A 22276-nucleotide genomic window follows, 5' to 3' on the forward strand; every position below is an offset into this window, starting at 1 on the left:
ACCTTTGATCCAGCTTCGTGGCCAACTGGCATACTCGTTATCTGACCAACACCATAGCGGACCGCCTGATGGTCACTGTGAGCGTAGCCATTGTCTACCCTCCAGTCTCCTATCAGACCAGGACTGCCGAATGTCACGTCGATGACAGATTCCGCACCGTTCCTACTGAAGGTACTTGTGGTGCCGACGTTGGCCAGATCTACGTTGAGCTTTGCCAGAGCCTCAAGCAGAATCCGACCCCTATGGTTCGTGCGACAATTTGCCCACTCTACCGCCTAAGCGTTAAAGTCGCCCGCCACAACCACTGGCCTTAGACCAGTCAGCACAACTGATACTCGGTCTACCATCCGCGTAAACTGCTCGATAGGCTGACTCGGCGGAGCATACTGCAGTAGAACACTCCACCCACTTTGGCAGCCGCAAATCCCTCGTCTGCAGTTGACACAACCTCTTGAACCGGGAACCTGCTTGTCGTCCATATAGCCGCCGTCCCGGACCTTTCCGATACCCAGTTGCCGTTTCCGGCAGGGACGCGCAGAAACTGCTTGGTGCAGCAGCTGCCGAGCCGTGCTGCAGTGATTCAGGTTGAGTTGTGTCACTTGCACTATGAACGTGGCTTGGCCGCCGGCACACCAGGCGGGCACCTTGGACCTCCCGTTACGTGCTTTGCGTCCCGTTTATCAGTACAGATCAAGCACTTGGGAGGCTCCGTGCAGTCCGGCGAATCCTTTATGGCCAGCATTGCCACATCTACTGCACAATTGGCTCCTATCTGGTCCCTTACAGTTCCAGGCCTTATGCCCGTGCTCGAAGTACCGAAAGCAAACCTTCGACCTCCGCTTCAGCACGCTTAGTGGGTATACCGACCACCCCACTTTTAGCCCAGCAGCTTTCAGGGCTTTGTTTCCGTCCACCAGAGTAAGTCGAACGGTGGCTTCCTGGGTCCCGACAGGACCCTTACGCAGGCGAACCGCCTCGGTTGCCACCACTACTCCACTTTGCTCTTTGAGAGCCTGTACGACCTCATACACATCGGTGATCTCATCCAGGTTCTTAAGCTCTGGTTAAAACAGTTCTGGTGTGAGAGCACGTACTTGCACTCCCTTCCCGAACACTCCTTCCGCTATCGACTTGTATGCGGAACTCTTCTTGGTGGCGTCCTTCTTCAACTTAAGGATCATTTCGCCCGTGCGTGAGCGGCGGATGCTCCGCACGTCCGCACCCAGAACCTTGAGTAGGGCATCTCCTCTCATGGCCTTCAGAACCTCCGAGTATTTCGACCCGTCGATTTTCAGGATAAGAGCGTCGCCCGTCTTCGCTCGCTTTTCTGTCGGTTTAGGTGAAGCTTTCTTTTTGGTGGAGCTTCCTCTTTTTTCCTCGTGGACTTGACCTCGATCCACAGGCCACCCGTCTTGGTGCTTCCCGCTGCTTGATCGGTTGGCTCCAACAACCCGCTAGTCTGAGGGCTTTTACCGATCAGGCGTTTTTTGGTCCACCAGGGGGACTGTCTCAGACGCTTGACAGATGCCTTACCGCTGTGGGTAGCGCTCTCCGTGGCTTCCAGGACCGCGTTGCGACACGCCGTCAACGAGCAGCCATCCGTCTGTACTGACTTCGACGCCTTCACGGTCTTCACATCTCCTGCACGCGCCACGAGGTCGATGTGCACTTTGGTCGCTGCACACAAGGTTCTCCGAAGCATGAGCAAGCTCTGCTTCAAGTCCTTGGAAAAATTGCCGCGACCTGACGTGAATACGATGATTATATCGAGCTGCTGTGACGCGGCTACCACTTTGGGTAATGCATCCCTATTCTTTTCCATCGCCCTGATTAGCGATGGGCCGTTCATCGCTGTGTTTGGCGTGGCAGGCGTACCGCTACCCTTGCCACCCACACTAGCGCTTTGGGTTCTATTCTCTATCCTCTCGCGAATGGGTATTCCACTGTATCTGCACTTGCTGTAAATTTGTTCAAAAGACATATTTTGTTTCTAAAGGGTCCACCTTCAAGCCGCTATCCAAACCCATTTGAAGTAGTCGCTTTAATGATCCCATGGCGATCTAAGGAACAGGGAGTACCATGCGAGGTTGGGGAAGCGCCTCGCCGTTTCAAATCGCTACCACGGGACTTTACTAGGGGAGCTGCTCGTCGCAAATGCTAGCCCTAAGTCGTGTTGTATATCGTGTCCGAATCAAGTCCAATAACATAGCCGCCAGTTTACCGAAGTTGCAACCTTACTGGCGTCGTCCCCAATGGGTCCTAACGGACCACTCAGACACCTGGCAGACCAGAAGCCTAAGGTCTAATTGTCCCTCTCTTCCTGTCTGTTTACAACCACGGGTCCAACCAGAGGGGAGTTTCAGGTTTTACCCGGAACCTGGTTGTATTACCAGCTTGCACCACGAGGAGGTAGGGATAACAGTTGCTATAACTGAAAGTGGTCAGGAACACTGTTATAGCCATTCACCAGCCATACCTAAGCCTTAGGAAGAGCCTTACGCGTTAAGCTCGGAGCGTGTATATCTTGGCAATTTATCTATAATTCAGGAGTGCCGCAAGGAAGCACACATGCTGTTTTTCAACGTTCCCACTGCGCTGGGATTGACCCCCCGATCTGAAACTATTTTTAGAAGTTCGAAACATGGACAATTGTCGTCGTCTTCTGCAAACTTTGCTAAATAATTTGTTGGTTGATGTCGGCGTTTAGTACTTTAGAACGTTTAAGACTCCAATCTTTTTGTCCAAATCTTAATTAGACGGACCGGGCCCCGACCGGGTAGATCCTTTAATGTGTAATGTGTACCAAATCGATCAATCATAGGTATTTGGGACTGCATGAAGAACAACTCGTTCCTGGTTTGCTAATTTCCTCAACGATAAACCAGTTTCCGTACAGTGGTTGGTCACAATCGATTTAGGTTTTTCCTTCTGTAAACGTTCTCATTATTGCACTTGGATCAAAAATTATATTTTTACGGAGGAATCTTTCGCGGGATGTCACTTGATTTACATAACACCGCAGTAAATACAAATGACAGCGCAAAAAAATTTGGGCTGTCACGTCATCACTTATTTCGCAGAATAGACCCCAGAATCCCCCAAAAGAAAGTTTCTGAACCTATTTCGGATTAACAAGGTGGTACTGTATTCACTCCTGTATTGTTTCGGAATTCACACGGAATTTGGAATTTTGATTTACACGGAATGCGATGATAAAGGCCCCAGTGGAAAGAAACGTGATGATAAAATACGCTACGTAAAATAGGGTTAAATTGATGGTCAATAAAGCAATTGAGCCAATCAAGATCCATTCTACCGACCCAAAAGTATCACCAAGTTTTTTTTCTCACTGGAATCCTAGAGCTGACGATATCTTCGGATACTTTAGAGAATATATTTTACTAAATTACTTTTTCTAGGCAATCTCTTTGTGTATTTGATATACTACTCTTAGATTTTTACTACACTTATCATTTAAGTAATCCCTTAATAATAAAAAAAAGTTCAATGGTGTAATCAAATTCGATTCGAGTGTCTTTCTCGTAAACTAAATCATACTAGCCTAAACGATGAAGATAGATTCATTATGCTTAAAAAATAACACATTTTGTTAGAACGGAATAATGCAGTAGAATTAAATAAAATACAATGTACAAAACAGTACGATGTTGCTGTTAATAATACAGTATATAAAGTGTTAATTTTCACTTTACCTAAGAAATTGTGCTTTCTTTTTTTTGCATGTACATGTGTTAATCCTAAACACAAAAATATATTCGAGCAGAAGCAGTTAGCTTCACAAGTTTATTAAGGCACTATTGAAACGATTCATCTTGCTAGTCAACAGAGTGACCGATTGTTGAGTTTATTGAGATCAACTGTGCACCGTGCAACGTTTCTTCTCACCTACGATTTGTCCAAATTGAGCTGCTTTCCAAAATGGAAAATATGAGCACTACCAAATACTTTTGAAGTATGCTAGAGAGTTTCGTCAATACTTGACTAGATCTGATAGTTTTAAAAGAAAATCGAAAACAAATGAATACTTTAGCGCACCTAAAACGATGGTAAGTAAACTAGAAGCTGCGGTTTAAAACATAAGAGTAAAAAAACAAAGTTTAAAAGCGACAGAAAACAATCTCCTATCGATTGTTGTTGGTTCGATTGTACTGATCCTCTAGCCGTTCCCGCAGGTCGGCATTCATTAGCAGTTGTGTATCTGGCAGACGAAGATAGTGACCAGAGTATACCGTTTCATGTTGCAGTGGTTGCTGGAGCAGCACGGGCGGACGATCTCGGGACGGTGGAGACGCGTTGTACTCTACAAAATGCGAGTTCGGTGATCGGGCCCATACGTTCGTAGTGGCCGACTGCGACCGACGCGGAGTGAATTGCTGCGAGAAGATCGCTTTCGCACAAACACGACGGCCGCCTTGCCACTTTCGTACGATGAATTTCATCCTTTCGATGGCAATCACTGCCGTTACGATAGCGCGGAATGAGCGCCGCTTAGAGCGGTGGTAGTTGTCCGCCGTGTCTGACTTCGATAAACCGGGTAGCGAAAGGCCTTGAACATGCATGTTTTGTGCGTTCAACAGCTGAAGGGCTTTGGTTTCATTTTCTTCATAAGTGGTGAGCACAATTTGCAAGTAGCGTTTCTGATGGACCAAAGCCTTTCGATGGCTCTCCGAGCGGAGATATTTACCGAACAAATGATTCGCACGTTCTTCCAAATCATCTCGATTGTAATGATTACTATTGCCGCGAACACCGTATCGTTCTAATTCCTGGTTACGCAACTGCAATGCTTTTCGCTCTTCCATCAATAGCCGAAGAGTTTCGGCTTGCTGATGATTTTCACGAGCATTTGCCTCCAACAACCTATTCATATCGCGAAGTTTATTAAGGAACTCTTCTGGAACCGACGCGTTTCCACCTTCGAGAAGAGAATTCTCTCTGCTCAGCGCTTCCGTCAGTTTTGCTTCACGCTGTTTCCGGCGCTCGACCTCAGACCGCAAGCTCTGTACGGTATCGCGCAGCTGACTGCGCTCTTGTTCCAGATTATCTAGCCGTTGGCGCATATCTTGAAATTCCAGCGAGTTTTGGCCAGAAGTTCGATCTCTACGGAATGATCGCATCGATTCTGCTTCTTGGAAGGCTCCGATTCGCTTTTCCAAGCTCTCGATTTCCTTATGTGCCAACATTAGCTTTTCCTGCTCGTGGTCTAGCTCGACTTCAAGGCGTTCTTTTTCTTTCGTTACCCTCAGTAATTCTTTTTTCACTTGTTCTCCATGCTCGTTTCGGTCGGAAATTTCTTTTTCAAAACGACTCTTTTCTCTCTCTAGGACACGCTGCAAATCGGCAGCTCTTTCCCGTTCGCGTTCGTTTTGTGCCGTCAGGAATTTTATTTCACTCTCAAAGCGTGCAACCATTTCCGACTCGAATTCGTTGCTTCGATTGAGTCTTCGCGATGGCGATTCGTGGGGTGATTTACCCTTCATAAGCAGATAGTTATCGAACGATTTAGTTCGCTGTACACCGGCCATGAGCGTTGACAGCCGTTCAGTTTTACTCTTCTCTTCGGCTAGCAGTTTTTGTAGTTCACTTTCGTTATCAATTGCAGCTTCCAGACGCAATCTCATCGCTTCGATTATCTCGGCATCTTGCATTTGAATGTCGCTAGAATTGTGTTTTTCCGAGTCAAGCATTTCCTGCAGCTTCACGCACTTATCCACCTGCATCTGCAGCTGACGTTGCAAATCCTGCACTTCCTGAGCTGCCCGTTGTTCTCGTTTACTTTTTCTGGCTTCACCTAAGCTTTCTTCGTCCGAAGCCACTTCATCGCTTTCCATTACTTTCATAAGACTGGAATCGAGTTGAGCGGAGTAATTCAACTCTTTCTCCAATTGCTCTGCAATCTCTTCCACCGAAAATGGCTTTGGACTCGATGAATTGTCACTTCTTTGCAGTTGTACCTTCAACCGATCGATTTCGCCCTGCAAGGTTGCATTTCTACTCTGCTCCTCGCGAAGCTTAAGGCTCAAACTGCTATTGTTCTCTTGCATTTTATTTTGAATCTTCGATAAGGCCTCATGTAAGCTGTTGCCATCGTCTCCGATTTGTTGAATAATCATCTCCTTTTCTTTCAACTGCGTCTTTAGATCTTCCGCGTCTTGTTGACAACTATTCAGATCGATTCTGACTCGTTCCAGTGACAACATTTTCTCCGTTAGCAAAACCTTGGTTTCCTGTAGTTCTTCCTCGAACTTTTCACAGTTTTGTTTCAAAAATTGAACATAGGACGGATTGGATGCTGCGTTACTGGAACTTCTAGCAATCTCATTCTTCAAACGATTGATGTCTTCATTCAAAAACCGATTGTCTTCGTTCAAAATCTCGATGTCATGCAATCGATCCTTATAGTTACCCTGTAAGATTTTCAGCTCAGTTTCCTTAGCCTCCAGGGACCTCAACTGTTCGACGTATTTTTCCTCGTTTTTGCTGTAATTTAGAATATCTTTTTCTAACTTAGACATCAACTCGTTTTTGTGTCCAATTGTTTTGTTCAACGACTCTATTTGCTGATTCAAAGTGTCCAGAATGAGATGATTCTTTTGTTGTTCTGTCTTTAGCAGGCTAGATTCTTTGGTTTGCTGCTCCAACTCTTCACGCAGCTTAGCATATACAGTTTTTAACTCCATAATTTCGGCTTCTTTACTTGCAATCGTTTCAACAGCGTCCTTTAGTTCACTATCTTTTAGCTTCAAACTTTCGGCTATGCTATCTAATTCTCGAAGATTTGTTTTAATTGCTTCCAACTCATCTTTTAATTCTTTCTTTTCCTGAAGCAAGTCTTCGTAAAGCTTGTTTCTGGCAGCTAATTCTACCTGCAAGTCGGCTATTTGATCAGCTTTTTCTGTCACTTGATTTTGCATTTTTTCTATCGTATCATTCTTTTCCTTAGTTATCCTATCTAAGCTCAATTTTAACGATTCTAGCTCATTGACTACAAGTGAAGATTCTTTCTCAGTAGTTGCTTCGGTTACTTTTTGCTCCTCTACCGCTTCATCGTCTTCGTTTATCTCTTCAATAAAGGCTGGCTCTCGGAAACGATCGTTAGCAGAACCGACCGTAGATCTTGACTCACCTACTAGTGAAAAATTGATATGTCTAGGGAAAAACTCTGGCGTACCTGCACTACTGCCGGATGCAGTCGGCCGAGCAAAACCGCCCGAAAGATCCTGGAACAGGAACGGTGATCCAGCTCCGAAGCTGGGAACTTGGAAAAAGGCTGGCCTTGGCAATGGGGCGGCTAGTGGTGGTGGCTCTTGCTGATCGGATCCAGCGGTAGTTGGGGCGCTTTGCTGTTGGGTGACTGTAGTCGATGCCGGTGTTGTTTCTTTGGAGTTGAAAACCGTCTTGGACGTTTCCTGGAACGGGATGCGTAGGGGGACACGAAATAAACAACTAGATTAAAATGATGCTTGATTAACCAACGGAAAATCCAGGAAAATCTACTTCGTTAGTCTAAATTAATCTGCAGAGAACAGTGTTAAAATTGTTTTAAACCAATTTTTCACTTGAAAATTCTAATCTGAATTCTAACAATGCAGAAACTACGTTTCCTACATTTATCGAACAACCGATAAAGTTTATCATGTTTTGGCTAATTAGGGAATATATACTTTTATTTGAAAAAAAAAATCGCTTCAGTTTTGCTCAAACTACAAAAACAATTCCAGATTTCAAATAAGTGGAAAAACGGGCGATAAATGAATGATTAATACAACTTGCTGGATCAGCATTAAAATGAGCAAGCATTAAACATGAATTCTACAATAGTATACGAAACACATCAAGTTCCTGATGCTCACGGGTCTGTAAAACGTGAGTTAATCAGCTGACAAGCCAAGAAAAAAGGTTAGAGAAAGCGAATGCAAACAACAAGCTTAGAACACCTTTATCGACACGACACAGCAATCCGTCCAGTGCATCTGAATCAAACACGACGGAGGAAGAGTATCTGGATTAGTAGTAGGTACGTTAGAGCAAGGGAAGGCATAATGTAAACAAAAACAAAACAGATATTCAACTCAACACATCAAAACATAGAGGCAATGAAGCGTTTCGTTTCTTGCAACTTACCATAGGAATGCTGTGCGCCGGGAAGAACGTCGCACTCTGCTCGGGCGCCCGCCGCATCACCATATCCGACTCGTCACAATCGGTGATGGAAACGATATCGCTCAGCGTGCGTGCATTATCTTCCTCCTTGTGGATGCAAGGCGCGGCGCCGGATGCCTGCGAACGATGTCCTTGCTGGGATTTTAACTGGATAAGTTCCTCCTTCAACTTATCTATTTCATCGTTCTTTTCCTCTAGCATTGTTTCCATGAGATCAGACAGACCCGCTTTGTTGACCATCTCATTTTTGATTTTATTCTTGAGCAGTTGAATTTCATCGCATTTGGCCTGTAATTCCGTTTCGAGCGATAGCTCGTATTGGCTTCGATCATTTTTAGCTTGATTCATCGCTAGTTCTTTTTCGTGACGCTCTATCACTTGTTGACTATTTTCGAGGAAATTTTTCAGATTTGCAATTTGTTTATCGCGAGATTGAAGTGTTTCTTTTACGTTTACCAGCTCGTTCTGCAGATCGTGCACTTTAACGGTCAGGTGGGATGTGCCCTGACGGTGGAGTTCCTCGGCCCGCAGTCGTTGCTCGTCAAGCTTCGATTGAAGCGTGGTAATCTTGAGCGATTGCTCAGACATCCTCTCTTGCAGTACATCGCGCTCGTGCGTTAGTTCCTGGATATTAATAAAGCAGACGAAGAAAAACGAATGAAAAACAAGTTCAACGATTCAGAAGAAAAATTATGGTAAATGAACTGGAAGGCACCAGATTTTGGAACGGGAAATGTTTGTTTACTTGTCGAAATCCCTTTCCCGTTGGTAGTGCGCTGTGCTTCATTGTGCGTGGTGTCTTTATAAATAGCCCTGGGAAGGGTGGGGGGCATGGAGAGTTGCCAGAGCAAAGCAAAATAGATGATCACAAACATCAACGAGAGAAACGTGAAGCGTGCGATGAATCTGTAATCTTTGAACTCGATGACCAGGTTCGACACGTCTGAGAAAAATCCTTACTGCCAACAACACAAATCGGGCGGAACAAAAGGCACAATTTGGAGTGAAATTGCCTGTCATTCAGTGCCGCGACATCAGTCAACAATATTCAAGGCCATAAGGCTTAATGATTTGCCTGCTTTAAATACTCAGTCGAAGCCGAAATATGTAATAAAATGTAGTGAATGGTAATGAAAAAATGTTCCATTTTATATGAGGCAATGAAATTTCACAATGAATTTCACTTCTGTTACAAATCATTTGTATTTTTTACATAACAGATATAATTGATAATTGATTATTGTTGACTTAAACATTAAATGATTGATGTTTACGCGCAATAAAAACTGAATCTGTTTGTACCATTACAATCTCTCAAACAGTATCATCCTGGTTTTTTTCGAATTCCACAAAACCGACATGCAACCGGGCAACGCAATATAATTTCGTGATAATTGGATTTATGCCTCCCTGGACAAGCTATAGAGCATCGTCGGTATCGTCGTCGTCGTCGAGTTGCTGCAACAGCCCATATTGCTCACTCGGTCCAGCCATTTTCCGCCCACAGAAACGAACACAGCACAGCGTCGAGCATCTGCGCCGCCCGGGTAGAATGAGGACAATTGTGCCAGGAGTTTTTAATTTGCACACGAGTGCCACTTACCCCGAATAGCTCTGGGAGCTTCTTGAATCCGTTTCTGGTGGTGGTGAACATTTATCGCTCGCAGGTAGGTAACTGTCATTCGAAGCGTGAAAATGTTTAGCACTGGTTTTTCCGAGATTGTGGTAATTTTAGGTGTATCGTACGATTAATAAAAGCGAGCAGCAGCGGTTGACTATCTTTATTAAGCACACGGATTATCTCATGGTTTCAAAGAAGAAGACAAAAGGACGTAGGAAATGTTCGTCCCTCGAATTCTTAGCTCAGTCAGGTATTAGTTGGAGAGCCTTTAAACTGCAGAATATAAATGGAAATTTGCCAAAAAGCTTAGATCTGCATGACACTAGCAAGAAAATTTCTATCCCAATAGATTCAATTCGATATTTCAGTGAAAATAATTTGATGAAAAAATCTATTAGAATATAATTCAGATTGTCAGAAAATATACCAATCAATGGTGTACTTCTTGTTAAAATAATAAAACTCTAAAAATGATGACTAAAAAATAAAATTAGAAAATCGGAAAAATTTTCATATAATAATAATTTTCATAATTTTCATATAATAAAATAATACTGTTATAAGGTTCGTTAATAAGTTAATAATAAGTTCGTGCCGAGGAAAAAACCCAGAAAGTGACCCCACCATGACTAAACAGAAAAATAAGAAACGAAAAACAAATATAAAATCGGATTTATAATTTGTATTTGTATTTATTAACATAAAACGCATGAAACCTGAAGATACTGAAGGACGTGAAAAAACTCGAAGATTTTTGATTGACTTATTTTAAATGTGCGTTAAAAGCAAGCAAAAAAGATTTTTTTGCCACACAAAATGTCACACACGTAGGGCAACGGCATCAGGTTTTCCCACTCTAGCGGTTTAGAAGTGGTTTAGTAGCATCTAGGATACAATATTTACATCCAAACATTTAAACATAGTTATGAACTGAGCCAACATAATACGACACCAAACCCTTAATATTTAACGGGTGACAACTAAAATTTTGGAATTTTTTCGAAGCCCCTATACTCAACAACAAACGAGCTCAGAGAGAAATGAGAGTATGTATGTGTTAGCTCTCTCTCTCTCTCCTCTTTTTGTCAATATTTTTTTTTGTTTATACATGCCTAGTTTTGCTTAAAATGGCGTCGAAACAAGAAGCATTTCGGGAGCGTGTTGTACCCTTCTACGAACTGCCACAGGGATCTCGACAAAAAGTATACAGTACAACGTTTAAAAAGCGATTATGTTTCGGCTTCGACTGTTTACCATATCCTAAAATCCCCAACAACCATTCCCAAGCAAGGTTGTGGAATACCAATTAAATGAACGCAGAAAGACTTCGTTCTCTTTACCGTGCCTTTAACAACAAGCCCTCTGGTATGGCTAAAAATGATGACTAAAAACTGCATAAAATGTAAAAATCGGATAAAATTAGAAAATCGGAAAATAATAATAATTTTTATAATTTTCATATAATAAAATAAGGTTGGTAAACGGTTGGATAATGCGGAATATAGACCCCACAGTGGTCGTAAGCCTCTTATCCAGCAACTCCGATCCCGACCTCCTCGTGGTACCAGCCGGAATACGAGCAACCTTAGCGGAGATCGGGTAACCAATCCCGGTGGAAACTAAGGTCGCATACTAACCGGGAAGGAGGTATAGTGAGTCTCGGCACTATAAGATGGCAGCCCCATCGCGAGACTCGGTAGTGTTGCCCCAGTACGGCTACACACCTAAATTAAACTTAAACTAACAACATTCAAGCATATTCGGAGCGGAATATTCGGCATCGACCTAGACGACGGAACAAGGACGACGAATGGAGACTCGGGACTTGGAACTGCAGATCGCTAAATTTCGCAGGTTGCGAGCGGGTGCTGATTGAACAGCTGGAATCCCGCAAACTCGGCATCGTAGCTCTGCAGGAAATCTGTCGCAAAGGAGAGAAGGTATGGAAGATCCGTGGCGGAAAGGCCCAGTTTTACCAGAGCGGTGGCGCTACCAACGAACTGGGAAAGGGCTTTGTAGTGCTGGGCGGAATGCAGGATCGCGTGATAGATTGGAAGGCGATCAACGAGAGAAGAAGGGAAGAAATGTATAGACCGGTGGTAGGACCCCATAGCCTGCACACCGACACAAACGATAACGGCCAACGATGTATAAACTTCGCAGCTTCCCGAGGCCTGGTGATCCGAAGCACCTTTTTCCCGCGCAAGGATATCCACAAAGCCACCTGGAGAACACCTGACCAACGTACAATGAACCAAATTGACCACGTTCTCATAGAGGGCCGGTTTTTCTCTAACATCACGAACGTACGCTCCCGTCGGGGTGCGGATATTGATTCTGACCATTACCTAGTAGCAGTACATGTGCGCTCAAAGCTGTCCACCGTATACCGGACACGTCAAAGCCGCCCTCCTCGGCTGAACATCAGGCAGCTAGATAACCCACAAGCTGCCGAGAACTACGCGCGAGTACTGAATGAGGCACTGCCTTCTTCCGAGGAGTTAGGTGCTTCAAACCTCGAAGACGGTTGGGGCAGAATACGCTCGGCCATCGGAGAGGCCGCTCACCGAAACCTGACATGTGTAGGGACGAGGGAGGGAATCTAATTACAAACGAGCGCGAAGTGGTCGATAGATGGAAGCAGTTCTTCGATGGTTTGTCCCATTTACAGAAAGGGTGATCGGCTAAACTGCTGCAACTATCGTGGTATTACGCTGGTAAAAGCCGCCTACAAGGTACTCTCCCAGATCCTGTTACGCCGGTTGTCACCGATAGCACAAGGTTTCGTAGGGAATTATCAGGCGGGTTTCATGGGGGCTCGCGCAACTGCGGACCAAATTTTTACTATCCGACAGATCTTGCAGAAATTTCGAGAGTACAACGTGCCCACGCATCACATCTTCATTGATTTCAAAGCAGCATACGATACAGTCGATCGAGACAAGCACGAATACGGTTTCCCGGACAAACTGACGCGACTGATCAGAGCTGCATTGGATTGAGCGATGTGTTTCGTACGCATTTCTGGGACACTCTCGAGCCCCTTCGAGACGCGGCGAGGGTTGAGACAAGGTGACGGTTTATCCTGCATGCTGTTCAACATCGCTCTTGAGGGGGTGACATGACGAGCGGGCATCGAAACGAGAGGCACGATTTTTACCAAGGGTAGCCAACTGCTAGGCTTTGCAGATGACTTCGATATCATAGCCAGGAACTTTGCGACGGCGGAGGCAATCTACGCCAGACTGAAAGCGGAGTCTAGGAGAATTGGGCTAAAAATAAATGCGTCGAAGGCCAAATACATGAAAGGAAGAGGCTCAAAAGAAACAAACGCGCGCCTCCCACGGACGGTAACCGTTGACGACGACGAACTAGAAGTGGTAGAAGAGTCGGTGTATTTGGGATCGCTGGTGACCGCGGACAACAACACTAGTAAGGAGATCCAGCGGCGCATCCAAGCGGGAAATCGGGCCTACTTGTACTAGCTAACATTGTACAAAACTCTTATTAGACCGGTAGTTCTTTATGGACTTGAAGCCGTGACGCTGCTCACGGAGTACACACGCGCCCTAGCCGTGTTCGAGCGGAAAGTGCTGCGGACGATATTTGGCGGAGTACAAACTGAAAGCGGAGAGTGGCGGAGGCGTATGAATCACGAGCTACATGCACTGCTTGGGGAGACTCCCATCGTACATCTAGCGAAAGTTCTATGATGGTATTTAAGACAAAATTGGTCTTGAAGATTACCACAAGAGTACAATAAAACTCACATTGTTGCTTGGGTTGGGTAATGATAGATGAAGTCGTACATTTTTGCAGAAGCAATCATAGTCAGAAGTTATTGCGATCCGCAACTTTCGCGGAGTGATCTGCTTTGCCCCCACCATGACTATAGCTGGGCACAACAAAGCTAGATAATAGGCATTTCTCTAATTCCTACCGATCTCGAAGAGATCCGATGAGAAATCGGACAGCTAAAAACTAACAGAGCCGCCGGAAAAGACCAACTCCAGGCAGAACTCTACAAAAATGGCTCTGGAGCGAGTAGCACATCACTCGTACGAGTGTGTTTCGGGGGCACTCTCGAGACCTTTCGAACTAGTAAGGGCTACAAACCTAAACCTAGCAGAACTGTACAAAAATGGCCAAGAACCGCTAGCAACGGCACTTCATTGGATAATTGTCTGCCCTATCTACGTCTGGTGTAGTCTGCCCTATCTACGAAAAGGGCGACCGGCTAGATTGCTGTAATTACCGCAGCATCAAGTTGAGCAACGCCGCCTACAAGTTGCTCTCCCAGATTTTGTTGCGTCGTCTATCCCCAATAACAAGAGAATTCATAGGGCAGTATCACGCGGGCTTTATGGGGGCTCGCGCTACTACGGATCAAATTTTTACTCTCCGACAAATCCTCCAGTAGTGTCGAGAGTACAACGTATCCATGCATAATATTTTTGCGGATTTCAGAGAAGCATACGATACAGTTGAATGCGAACAGCTAGGCAGATAATGCACGAGTACGGTTTTCCGGACAAACTGCCGCGGCTGATCAAAACTACCCTTGGAGACACTCTCGAGTCCTTTCGAATCGCGCAAAAGGTTGCTGTAAGGGGATGGACAGTCCTCTATGTTATTCAATATCGCTATTGAAGGTGTGAATCGGCGAGCGGACATTGAAATGAGAGGAATGATCTTCAGCAAGAGTAGCCAACTTCTAGCCTTCGCAGATGTTCTCGACATCATTACTAGAAATCTTGGGACTGCGGAGGTAATCTACGCCAGACTACAAACGGAGGCTAGAAGGATAGGGCTACAAAACAATACGTCGAAAGCCAAATATATGGTAGGAAGAGGCTCCAGATCCAGAGAACGCAACGTATGCCTCCCACGGAAAGTGACTATTGATGGGATGAACTGGAAGTGGTTGATGAGTTCGTATATCTGGGATCTCTGGTCACCGCCGACAATAATACGAGTAAGGAGATCCAACGACGCATTCAAGCTGGAAATCGGACCTACTTTTCCCTCCGCAAGATGCTTCGATCTGGGAGCATGCGCCGCCGCACAAAGCTGACGATGTACAAAACGCTAATCAGACCGGTAGTCCTTTACGGATTTGAGACAGTAACTTTGCTTACGGAGGACATACGTGCACTAGCCGTATTTGAACGAAAGGTGTTGCGGGCTATTTTTGGCGGAGTACAAACGGAAAGCGGAGAGTGGTGGAGGCGTATGAATCACGAGCTACAGGCACTGCTTGGAGAGATTCTCATCGTGCACCTGGCGAAAGTTTGGAGACTACAGTGGGCCGACCGCGTCGCCAGGATGCCGGACGACTGTGCAGTGAAATCCGTTCTCTTTAAGAACCCCACCGGCATCAGGAATAGAGGGACCCAACGTGCTAGATGGCTCGACCAGGTTGAAGCTGACTTGCGTGTGTCGAGACGCGCAACGAATTGGTGACGAGTAGCCCAGGACCGAGTACATTGGAGAGGAATTCTTGATAGGGCAAGAGTTACCCCGGCTCTTGGCTGCCAAATCTATCAATATATTCCGTGTTATGGTCAACCACAAATTGGATTTTCGCGAAATGGTATTCAGCGAAATGTTATACAATCATCACTTACATCGATCTTACGTTAAATCGTTCATCGATTTACGTTAAATATAATTACATTACTTTTGCTAACCCACCAGAATTCCCGCTTTTAGGATCCTGAGGATTTTTTTTTCGTAGTAAAAGTTCTTTACTGATTTATGTTGGATTCTCATACAAGAACCCTGGTTCTATAAGCAAGGCATTCTGTGCGAATCTTATGCAGAACTCCTGCACACGATTGCTATGCGGGGAACTCCAGAATTTCTGTGCGAATCTCTTTTACTCTTCTAGGCGAAAATAAATCTAATCCTTGCAAGACCTTGCAAGAAGAGCTTATAGAAAAAAAGAGTTTTATTCATATAGAATTATGTTTCAAAAATATTAAATCCTTTTAGCAGAAAAAAAACTCATTAGCATTTGAAACGATTGACTTCACTTTTGTTTTTGCAGTGTTAAAGCAATACACCTACAACTGTACGTTATCAAATGTAACTGCAAAATACTGTTTACTACCGAGGTTCGAATGCTGATAAACATGAATTTCAACTCCTTTAGTCCATATTTAGTATATACTTCACACTTTCTAGAAATTAGTATAGCACCAACTGCAGTTTAAGTCATATACTTCACACTTCTTGTTTACGTTCTAGTTTAACAAATTCTTCCGTTCGACACCCCCTTCAAGAGACGGACGTAAACAGTTGTAAGTATCCGATGAAACGAAGCCAATAATTTGGTGAACCTAAAAGCATAGTCGTCACTGTTACACGCAATATTTTGCTGTGCTAAAACCTATGTCTGCACACTCAATTAATGTGTCCACCCTGCTGCTCTCTCGTTATGAATATTATACTATTTTTAAATTTATTACACACACACCGCATTCGTGACGTATTTTACACAAACTTCATAAATTACGTTCAGTTTCCGATTCTAAATCACAGCTAAACTGGTTTCAGGGAGTTGAAATTGATCATTTCTAACCCACCAATAATCACTCTTAATATGTTTCCGGATTATGGTAAAATAAATATCCCCCTAACGAAAACTTAATCACATGAGAATAATTGCAAACAGCCTGCCCGACTATGCCGGGCAAAGTCAACGACTGAATTTTGCTTCGTTAGATGAACTCTCGTTGGCATTCGTTCTACATATCGCGGCGGGGACGACCGTGCGCTTGCGCAGCGGCTTCAGCGGCGTCACGCTTCTTCTCGTGAGTTGCGGTTTATAGGCGTTAAATACAAATAACAGAGAACATCTCACTTTTCAGTCGCAAATGTGAACAAGCGGTTGTTCAAACGTTCACTTTCAATGCGAATAGGCAATGATAACACAGTGACCAAGACTGAATACATTAGAGATAACAGGAATATAATGGGATCACACGCATGGCATTCTAATTTTTTTTCGGTGTTTGACACGCTGTTAAATGTGGCTCATGTCACTTCCTATCTATTTGAATGACACTAGCGACGTTAAAGTTTATTGACGGAAACGAATTCTTTAGAAGTTCATTCTACCGACAAACAAGGTGAAAGTACTGAGTTTATCCGCTGACTTTCCAACGCAGGCTAGAAAAAAGATAGAAGTATGCTCAAAGGCTAGCCGAATAATTCATGGACAGAAGTCCGTTGTACACAAATGTCATCACAGCTTAAAAATAGATCTTCTGAACTTCAATCATTCATCTGTTGAGTCTATTGCACGTCATAATATTTTGCCGATCAGCGTCAGCAGCACACACGCGATATTTCGATGTTTACAGCCGAGCGTCACGACACAACTCATAAAATCTTGACTTTTCCGATAAACAGAAATCTATTTGAAATATAAAGGAATAGTTGTGCTTATTCTTCAACCATAGCATTGTCCGAATGAAGCAATTTTGCCGCCACTAAAATGCCGTTCCAAGCATGTCAATTCCATATGGATTTTGTTAAAACATTTTTGCGGCATATGGAAGCCAATTGCTTATATTTTCATAATACTGCATGATTTCAACAGCCTTGTTTAGAAAAAAAACTTAATCACAAAAAAAAAACAATGGAAAAAAGCACGTTTTCTAGGTATGTTTGCTTGTTCTTTTCGACGCAGACCTACCAGGAGCGTCAGTATATTTGTTAGCAATACTTACCATCGATTGATGGTATACAATTTTTTAGAGAAATATTGGGGTAGTCCAAAGATAATAAAAGTTACAAGATTTTACTTGAATTAGGTAAGAAGTGATAATTTTTTCTCGACATTCGACAAGTCTGATTTCGATTCATTTTCTGTTATGAATAGGTATTTCGGTTATCTATTTAAAATAAGAAAGACTTACCGCATAACTAGCCCGCACGCTGGCGATTTGCATTTCCAAATCGTTGATACGTTTGATTGCGACCTCCTCGATGCGTGTGTGCCGATGAAGCTTATCGAAGACCCGCTGCACCTCGTCTACCGGTAGCGAAAGCGGTTGACCAGCGGTTTCGCCTTCACGGAGTCTTTTCCTATGCAGTGGACTATCCTGGTTCATAGAGATGTCTTCGGAAGGACTGCTGCACACCAGCGAGGCAGCCGAATTGGAATGCAGAGTTTCGAGATTCTTGGTTTTCTTTTCCAGCGTTTCCTCAATGTCGCGAAGTTGCACAGTCAGTGCTTCGAGAACTAAGCTTTGTTCCACGCTTGGTCTGCTCTGACGTAGCTCTTCCTCGAGCTTGGCGATCTTTTCACTATGACCTCTGGTCATACCGTCCGCTTCTTGATGGAGGGATTCATTCTGGCGGTTTTGAGTATCAATGTAAAGTTCCAGTTCCTGAATGGTAGAGTTACAGCTTATGTTTTCACAAAAAAAAATTTGTTTGCTAAATAAATATTACCTTTACTTTAGATTGCAGTACATGTTCGTTGATTGACTTGCTTTCAACTTGCGTCTCTAGCTCGGTGATGATCTCGCGCAGCGTGAATCCCTTGTCAATGGAGTCCTTGAGATCGTTTTCCAACTTTCTAATTTTGTCATCTTTTTCTCCAAGCTGAGCAGTTAAATCTTTCACGTGTTGCTCTGTAGTTTCCAACTATACACATTGCACAGAAACGTTTTGATGAAATTTTATCACATACTTAAATACTACAAGCGTCAACTTTACACGAAATACATTTTACCATGCACAAACATAACACTAAGCGTAGCAAAGAAACGGCACTGGGTAAAAATCATGCTCACTCAAGTTGGGCTTTCCGCGAGATGATTCATCTCCAGACTAGCAAGAAGCTGCTTCACTGGGATCTAAAAACCGTGACTGACTGGTTAATGAATGGCGCTCGAATGGAAGCAATTCAAAAAAGAGGCGCACACACAAATGGATGACCAAAACATTACCATGCTTCGACAGTGGATGCATCGGATTTTTAATGCTTGATCTATAACAAAAGGGAAAAGAATCAGATCTGAAGGATGGAGAAAAGATAAAGATTGATTGATTGATTGATTGATTGTAGTGGAGATGTGGGTGACAAGCAACAGAAACGAGACATTAGCTAAAGCGTTTAAAAATCAAAAACACGAACATGAAGATGTGAAAGGGGTGCAAATATATACAGAAAATTTTGGATAACAGCGCAAACATGTCGCGAAATGAAGTGTGAGTAAGCTACGTTTCAAAAATCGAACAAAAAAAAATCAGCGTCTTAACTTGAATCGCTGCACAGTGGATGTGTAATATTCAGAACCCCTAGCGTGCTCAGCCTGTGGCACACTGAGACACATGTCCCATCTTTTCTATGAAATTTTATGTGAAGCAAAACTATTCCACAAGGTTAAACCTAGAAGTCCGAACTTCGGACTCCGAAGTATTCAATTTAAACCCTCGGAAATTTTGCGATAAAAAAAATTAATGGCGTAACTATAGATCGCTTTTGAAGTTAAATTTCAAATATAGCTTAAAATTAAACTGAAATGCAATTTCAACAAGTAAGATTTGAGGGCCAAATTATTATCCAGTTTCAAATCCTATTTTAAGTCTAATTTGAAGTCCAATTTAATTCTGATTTCATGGCCAAAGACAAGTCTACTTTAAATCCGAATTCAAGTTCAATTTCAATGTGGGTATGAAATGGGGAAGGCAACTAGGAAAAACCGCCCAACATTGCTCTAGCCATCCCAAGCCCCTACCTAGCGTCTCCACGTGACCATACGTGGAAATACTTCAATTTGTATAATTGAGTAGCCAAGCTAGGAGGTCGTGCGGGGTCGTGCGGTTTTCAGTTCCTAACCTTATAAATGTAGTCTTAGGCAACCATTAAACCACACGACTTTATTTTCAAGTATTAGGCCATTACAAATATTTAAAAAAGTTTGTATCCCTCCGGTGTTGGGCCACTAAAGGGGAGGGGGGCGAAAAAAACACAAAGAAAATTTTTTAATCGAGCAAAAAAAAATATGGATTTTGGGCATTTTTACTTTTAAACGTGAAAACCAAATCTATTCTTGCTTTTAATAAATACGACAAAAAGACAAAAACGAAAGAAAATTTTTTTGGTCGAGTTTCGGAAACTCCACTGTTTGAACTTCCATTTCTATTTCGTTGACTCGACTCGTACACCCATTTTTCGAGTTTTTCAGGTTGTAGAGCCCCCAGACAATTGATTTTATAAAAAAAAATTTAACTCATATCTTACAAATTATTTTTTTGTTCCCCCCCCCCCCCACGATTTTTCAAGCCAAGGGGGGGGGGTGACAAAAACTTTGAAAATGATTTAATCTATTTTTAGAGAGCGAAATAAGGCGCTATATCCTTGGCCAATTGCAGCCTGGCTTCTGGTCTAAATGCCATTAGTTCATCCCTGAGGGTCCGGAGTATCACTTAACCTTTATTAGCAAAGATACTCCCAACGATTGTAAATAAATCATTATCTATGTATACGGGAAGCGTTTGGTACGGGAGGTCCACGCTTTCTTCCTTCCCCTTGATTTCAAGGAGCTTAATGGAATTAGGTATTTTTTCTGGTTCCACTTGATTCCTTGGAATTCTCTCTGCGGTACATGCTGCGCAGTTGGCCTGGCCGTTGACAAGCAAAATGATTGATACAAGTAATCGTCATTTTCCAGGATGCCTTCAAGAATTGGCTGCGTTAGTGTAAGGTTCGATTAGAATTCAAGTTCAATTTCAATGTCAAGTCCATTTTTAAGTCCGATTTCAAGACCATTTTCAAGTCCAATTTCATATCCAAATTGTGGTTAATTTCAAATCTAATCTGATTCCTTAATTAATTTAGCTTACCGTCCTAAGGCATAGCTTGATGGACAAAATTCCTCCAATTAACCCGGTTGTGAACTGCCGCTCGCCAATTCCTTGGATACCGTGTACTCGCCACCAGATCTCTCTCCAACTGCACTAACCACCTTGCTCGCAGCGCTTCAGGTCGTCTTGTTCCTATCAGATTTAAGGCAAACACCATCTTCGCAGAGTAATTGTCTGGCATTCTTGCAACATGCCTTGCCCATGGCACCCGTCCAGCTGGTGTCACCTTTTGAATTTATAGTGGGTTAGCCGTGAGGTTGCACGAGCTCATGGTTCATATTCCGCCTCTACACTTCATTCTCCTATAATAGGCCGCCGAAGATCGATCTTGGCACTTTTCTCTCGAAAACTGCGAGTACTTGTTGAAGATCGTATCTCTCGTGTTGATATCCGCTGGTTTTACCGCTATGTTGAGCAGCTATCATCAGAGACCATCACCTTGAGGAAGCAATCTGTGAAATTCGAATAAACCCAAAATCCGAGCACAGCACTAACTGTGTAGATCTGGTCAGCTTTCCGGGGAAGCCGGATAGCTCCTTTCGGTTGATGGTATCATACACCGCTTTGAAGTCAACGCACAAATAGTGCGAGGGAATCCCGTATCACGGTCTTCTGGGAGGCCGCGGTATGTTCTTGACAATCCTTTAACAAAACCGGCTGGATAAAATCCCACAATAAATACGCAGTTGATGATAATCAGAGGAATATTATTTGGCAGAGCACTCTGATAGACGGGTTTGAGAATTGAGAACGGTGAGCACACGATAGTCTCATAGTCCAGCGCCTTTCTTGTGGATCGGGCAAATAATAGGCAGCTCAGCAACCCAAATTCTTACAATCAGCCACCAGCCAAGTGGTCAGTTCCATTGTAGAGCAATTGAACTTGATGACCTCTTTAACTTTACCAATCGTTGGGGCTAGCACCCTAACGGCTTGTCGCACTGTCGAAATCATTTTACCGCCCCCCATGAATCTCCGCCTGGGTGCCATTCAGGTGTTCATCGAAGTGCTGTTTCTACCTTTCGTCCGCCAAGGTCAAGGTTTGCCGTCCTCATCCCAATACATCGCGGCTCGCGGTACAAAGCTTTTTGTGGGATACGGTCAGTTTCCGGTAAAGCTTTAGTTTCCTGGGAACGAAGCAGCTAATCCAATTCTCATACTCCAACATTTCCCAGCTGCGCTTTTTCTCCTGGAAAGTTTGGGTTCACTGCATCTTTTTCTGGATGTTTTTCCACGTTTTGGAGATTTCAAACCCGATTTCCAGTCGACTGTCGTCGTCGTTATCGTTAACATCATAGAGCCGGAGTGACTTGTGTTATTTCTAGTCGTCTCCATTCAACTCGATTGTGGGCCACTCGTCGCCAATTTCCCAATCGTCTCAGAAATCGCAAACTACCCCCTTATTCCTGATGCCGATGGGGTTGTTGAAGAGAACTGTTTTCGTCGTGCTGACGTCCAGCATCCTCACCACGTGTCCGGCCCACCGCAGCCTATCAACCTTTGCCAGATGTACGATGGGAATCTCTCCAAACAGTGTATGTAGCTCGTGATTCATAGATTGCCTCCACCATTGCAAAGTTCCTGGCT

General features: G+C 43.7%; 1 protein-coding gene across 6 annotated transcripts in view; it reads right to left on the reverse strand.

Annotated features, from left to right (window-relative positions):
* Window positions 1-3421: 3421 nt before the first annotated feature.
* Window positions 3422-22276, reverse strand: part of LOC128737965 (A-kinase anchor protein 9) — a 69195-nt gene continuing 50340 nt past the window's right edge. For all 6 annotated transcript variants that reach the window (XM_053832754.1, XM_053832753.1, XM_053832756.1 and 3 more), the window contains 4 exons: window positions 18269-18463; window positions 17731-18204; window positions 8146-8808; window positions 3422-7430 (listed from right to left, as the gene is read on the reverse strand). In XM_053832754.1, the coding sequence (XP_053688729.1) occupies window positions 4143-7430; window positions 8146-8808; window positions 17731-18204; window positions 18269-18463 (4620 nt within the window). In that variant the 3' untranslated portion in view covers window positions 3422-4142. The remainder of the gene's footprint in view (window positions 7431-8145; window positions 8809-17730; window positions 18205-18268; window positions 18464-22276) is intronic.

This window comes from Sabethes cyaneus, chromosome 2 (assembly GCF_943734655.1).
Source record: "Sabethes cyaneus chromosome 2, idSabCyanKW18_F2, whole genome shotgun sequence".
In the NCBI taxonomy this organism is placed as follows: Eukaryota; Metazoa; Arthropoda; class Insecta; order Diptera; family Culicidae; genus Sabethes; species Sabethes cyaneus.